General features: G+C 36.8%; 1 protein-coding gene across 1 annotated transcript in view; it reads right to left on the bottom strand.

Moving 5' to 3' along the window:
* Positions 1–1,162: 1,162 nt before the first annotated feature.
* LOC121388414 (protein fantom-like) overlaps positions 1,163–6,000 on the bottom strand; it is a 57,871-nt gene continuing 53,033 nt past the window's right edge. The window contains exons 38-39 of the mRNA XM_041519723.1: positions 5,502–5,635; positions 1,163–3,702 (exon numbers count right to left, since the gene is read on the bottom strand). Of these exons, the coding sequence (XP_041375657.1) occupies positions 3,590–3,702; positions 5,502–5,635 (247 nt within the window). The 3' untranslated portion in view covers positions 1,163–3,589. The remainder of the gene's footprint in view (positions 3,703–5,501; positions 5,636–6,000) is intronic.

The raw sequence follows: 6,000 nt of genomic DNA, 5'->3' as shown, positions 1-6,000 counted from the left end.
CAGTGTCCCACAAGTGGTGCACCAAAGGCCATAGTATGTACAGTTTTGTCTATTGGAAAGTGGAACCAGTTTAAAAATAAATAAAATTGCCAGATCCAGAACCATTTTGAAAAGAATAAGCACCCTGGCATATATACTGATGCCCAAAATAAACTTTCCAAAGCTTGAAATTGTATTATTAATAAAGCATTGGCTGAACGGAGCAATACTGGCTGTCGAGCTTTGGGATTCCAAAGACGACTTGACAGAGACCGGACTCCAAATCTAAAGCATGATCAACTATAGCTTCAACGCAGAAGAAGAAGAAGAAGTATTATTTAAAAAATGGTGCGATATGAAAGTATCATGATTCGATGAATTCCAGTCTACATCACAATGCACTTTGTGATACATGAAACATGTTTGTAAGGTGGTTTCTAAATTGGTTATTTTTTTTCAATTGGCTTCAACATTTATCAAATTTTATATCTGTAATGTTTCTTTTTGACATCCATATATTTGAGGAAATGTGGTGTACTTCTTGGTGGGTGAGATCAATGGCCTTGCCAGGATGTTTTTTAAGAGGGGGGGGGGGGGGGCTGGGGTCGGGGGCACCCACACTGTCTGTGTGTATTTTTACATGTGTTATGGGGAGACTGACAAGTATAAAAGGTGGTGTCCTCCATGGCATTCTCACCCCATGAGAGAGATCACCTTTAACTTTGTTACATATTAACAAGAGACCTGAAAAGCACTTGCTTACAAGGTGGGTGGGACGTAGCCCAGTTTGAAAGCCCTAGTCTGATGTGCGGTTGGTCTAGGATCGATCCCCATCAGTAGGCCCATTTCTTGTTCCAACTAATGCACCACGACTGGTATATTAAAGGCCGAGGTATGTGTTATCCTGTCTGTGGGATGGTGCATATAAAAGATCCCTTACTACTAAAGGAAAAATGTAGCAGGTTTCCACTATGAGACTATATGTCAAAATTATGAAATATTTGACATCCAAAACAAACTTTAATGTTTGCTTACAACGCATTATAAAAAAAAAATGTAATCGTAACCGCCTACATTTGGATTTTAAAATAAATTTTAACGCAATATCCCAATGAAAATGGCTGAATCAAAATGATTCAATAACCCCCAAACGAGGATCTACAATCAACTACAAACAAAACTATTTCATACTATCAATTTATTACCGTATTTAGGCACTTCACTATGTTACAAAACAACAGGACGGAAAAATACTCAGTATTTACATATCACAGTTAAAAACAATAAAATACAAGTATAAATTATTTGGATACAGCTACAAGGCAACATGGAACAAACTTTGTGTTTGTGGTTTTTAACCGTTTCAGACTCCGTAATACAGTAAATTATAGCCAGGGATGACACATAGGTTGTTCTTCTCCAAAAACAAATTCACAGTCAATCTGGTAAACTGGCAATAAAACCAAATAGAAAAGAGGCATATTTAAACGATTCTGTTAGTTTGTTGCAATATGTTCTGCTAATGCCGATGATACAACAAAGTGTTGGAAACTACACTTAGAAATAATTTTACATGTTGTTTTGGAATCACATCTGCAACGCTGGAAATTAAGACAATATCCATGGCAATAATATGTCATGGAAAACTAATCTTCACAGCAGTTTTGAAATTAATTTGTTGGTAAATGTATTACAATAAGAGGAGTTTAATTTGTTGGTAACTTATATTACCAAAAATAAACAATTAAAAAAAGTGACAGAAAATTTAAGTTCTGTGGCAAAATAAATACTGCAGACAATTGAAAACATGGTGGTAACCTCCACAGCATTGCCAGTTACCATGGTTACTTGCCAGAGTTGCATCTGTAATGCATTGGCACAAAAGCCACCAAACATGCAGCCGTTTTGTCAAAATGAAGCTTTGGAGACTTCTTAAATGTATAGTAGGCTTACATGAACCAGAATTGGGTTATACATTTAAAAATAAACTTTGCCCAGTTGCCAACTGTCCAGGCTAAATGATGAATATGAGTAGCATTCTAAGTTTCATGTATAATGAACAAAAATAATTACAGCTATGATATAGTAGAAGGTCGCATCTGAAATCTTTCAGTATTCAGTACAATACAGACAAGATAGCCATGACCGTGAACACATGGAACATTAAGACTGACTAAACCAGATCCAAGAGGACTGATGAAATGAGCCAGTATCCACTATGTCGCTCTACACAGCTTCCATTGACACTGGACGGGACTTGGAGATCAGGCCGGTTTACACACAAATCTGGATTATAAAGATACATTGTACTTCTTGTACAAAGAGAAAATTAAAATCACAGTAACACAGTTTAAGATATTATGACCCATTTACAAATGTCATTTCTTTAAAAATGTGTTTAACCTAGGAGTACTTGCGACTTATTAAATTCAAAAATGTGTTTAACCTAGGAGTACTTGCGACTTATTAAATTCAAAAATGTGTTTAACCTAGGAGTACTTGCGACTTATTAAATTCAAAAATGTGTTTAACCTAGGAGTACTTGCGACTTATTAAATTCAAAAATGTGTTTAACCTAGGAGTACTTGCGACTTATTAAATTCAAAAATGTGTTTAACCTAGGAGTACTTGCGACTTATTAAATTCAAAAATGTGTTTAACCTAGGAGTACTTGCGACTTATTAAATTCAAAAATGTGTTTAACCTAGGAGTACTTGCGACTTATTAAATTCAAAAATGTGTTTAACCTAGGAGTACTTGCGACTTATTAAATTCAAAAGGAGTAACATATTATGACTCCGGTTATTTCCAAATTAAAAGTCATTTAAAAAAAAACGCTTTTAGTATGTATTTGTGACTTCATAAATGTTTCAAAAGAAGAAACATATGACCATTTACAAATGCCATTTTTGAATATGCTGTTAAATTTTAACCAAAGAATACTTGTGACTTGATAAAAAAAAAGGAGTAATTATTTCCACATGGGATTTTTCTTTTTGTATCAAATGGATTAATAATGGTTAAGACATTTTTTCCTTCCTTTTTTTTAAAGTGACTAGTCAAAAACTGGGATATATTTTTTTTAGTAAAATGAGCATTACTTTGGATAATGCAATGGATTAAAGATGAGTTGATGTACCGGTATATACACAAATCACAAGTTTAATTTATATTTCTTGGGGTGGAGTGTGTGTGGGGCAATTCCCCTGCCCTACCAAGCAGCTCTAGCTCTTATATTACTAGTATTTATTTATTCAGTCAGTCGAGTCATAATCAATTGTCCAGAATCAGCTACTGACCATTCTATATAGTTTATGGCCATTACTAACCTATGCAAGAGGAAATAATATGTAGAGGTGAATTTACCAACTGGCCCCCCAGGACCAACCAAATTGGAGGCCATTTAGGAGCCACTTACTAAAAAATGTGGTCACCACTGGTAACTAAATGACTGATTATTTCAACCTCTGGAAACATATCCTCAACCTTTATGTACACCAGCGAAGGTTCTTAGATAACAACTGTCAGGTCACAGTATGGTTGCTAGTGAAGATTATTTCTCTGATAATGCTAATGTAAACTACACATTATCGTTACTAAGATACAATTGTCAGTAAGTGCCTTCCACTTCCATCTCACGCTCCACACACTGCATGGCCGACAGACATTCCACTGTCAGGTTTAATGTTCCTATTACCGTATTCTCATCTTCAGCATCATAGACTAAAAGCAAAAAAAAAGATGCATAAACAACTTAATAAAACAACAATTCTGCGGAATTAGATGTCTCGCCTACCATATATATATATATATATATATATATATATATATATATATATATATATATATATATACACTTTTCAGTACACTGTGACTGTGATGAACATCCATAGGTACAACTATAAACCAAGTTTCAGCTCACTGTGATGAACATTCAAAGGTGCAACTATAAACCAAGTTTCATTGACCTAGGACTTAAAGTTTGTGAAAAAATTATCTAAACGTGAAACTTTAACAGTCAGAGAAAAGTAAAGCCTATATCTTGCCTTTTTACTTCATACACGTGAGACAATAAATAGGTTTGCCTACTACACTCATAGAAAGCCATCCATTCTTACTGACACAATAACTATTGGTATTCTGGGTCCATGTTCCATTTTAAATGGAGTAACTTGAAACATCTGAAATGCTAGCTGTCACAGATAAAATGCGACAAAACAATTTTATTCCAAAAATCAATAATGTACAAAAAGTTTACGAAAGGCATATTTGTTGAACAACCTCGTTAGTATGAAGTGAAAATGTGACGTATAGGTACCGGTATTACTGTCTTGATTGTGAAAATGTGACGTATAGGTACCGGTATTACTGTCTTGATTGTGAAAATGTGACGTATAGGTACCGGTATTACTGTCTTGATTGTGAAAATGTGACGTACAGGTACCGGTATTACTGTCTTGATTGTGAAAATGTGACGTATAGGTACCGGTATTACTGTCTTGATTGTGAAAATGTGACGTATAGGTACCGGTATTACTGTCTTGATTGTGAAAATGTGACGTATAGGTACCGGTATTACTTTCTTGATTTTGACAGCGTCAACTTTTGCATTAAAGTTTAACATTAAAGTTTTCCATTTAAATCAGTTTCTCACAAACCACAAATCCTAGGTCAGTGAAACTTGGTTTATAGTTGGACCACAATGCACCAAAACATATATGGTAGGCAAGACAACCATAACAACTTGAAACTACAGCTATCTGGTGTCTAACATGGATATTTTGATTTTTGAATGAGAAGAAGAAAGGAAACCTGGGGCCTAATTCACAAAGTTCTCTTAGGCTCTGCTAGACAACAAAGCATCCTCTTTGCAAGTCTTTTAGCATTGCACTGCGAGATCGCAAAGTTGCAAGAGAGTTGAGTAAATTATGCCCTTGCTGCTCACCACATAGGCACTGGATCGTGCAACCAAACGTAACTCAGGCGAAGGCTTTATGACTGACCTACCTCCCATCCCCAATAAATAATGCATACTGACACAACAGCCTAAAAAACAAAAAACATCGTCTCTCAGTTTCCTCCCATTAGGGCTGATCTACATATCACATGGGTGGTGGGTCTGCTGAATATTGCCACATTATTTTGTTGGTGGTGGGTACTGGAACAAATTTAACCTCCCCAAACTCCATGGACCATGTGGTACTTTGTGACACGGCTTGAGTAGAAATGTAGGTAACATCTCACTGGGTACTGGAAATTTTTCTACCCCCCTCCCCTCCCACAAGTCGAGTGGTACTTTGTGACATGGCTGGAGTAGAAATGTAGGTAACATCTCACTGGGTACTGGAACAAATTTACACCCTCTCCCTTCCCACCAGCCGAGTGGTACTTTGTGACACGGCTGGAGTAGAAATGTAAGTAACATCTCACTGGAAACTGGAACAAATTTATCCCCCTCCCCTCCCACAAGCCGAGTGGTACTTTGTGACACGGCTGGAGTAGAAATGTAAGTAACGTCTCACTGGGAACGTCTTCATCTTTCACATCCCTGCCCTGCTCCAGGATATCCTTGACACTGACGAATGCCACGCCAACATCCTCGCAGTCCGTGTCCTGGTCATCCTCCGGTGGCTCGCTCACAACTGTGAACCGGATTCTAATAAAAAAAAAATAATAATAAAAAAAATACAGATGGCATAATCACCTCTAAAGCAAACCTCGCTCTTTTAAGGGGAGCTATCAATCTGGACCCCCATCATTTTCCTGAGACTAGTTCACAGAGAGTAAAACCAGCTGGCACAATCACCTCATAAAAGCAAAACTCGCTCTTTTAAGGGGAGTCATCATGCCTCCCCACCATTTCCCCGAGAATTGGTGTAGCAGCTTTTATATGTGAGGGGAGAGGGCTAATCACACTATCTACAAGTTTTTTTATGGGACAAAAGAGGTGTCCCTTACTATTTTAAGGAGAGTACATTTTAGCTCCCCTTAGCCTGTGAGTTAAAAAAAAAGAGGACTACT

Source organism: Gigantopelta aegis, chromosome 14 (genome assembly GCF_016097555.1).
Source record: "Gigantopelta aegis isolate Gae_Host chromosome 14, Gae_host_genome, whole genome shotgun sequence".
NCBI classification, from domain to species: domain Eukaryota; kingdom Metazoa; phylum Mollusca; class Gastropoda; order Neomphalida; family Peltospiridae; genus Gigantopelta; species Gigantopelta aegis.
This window is presented reverse-complemented; position numbering and strand designations above follow the sequence as displayed.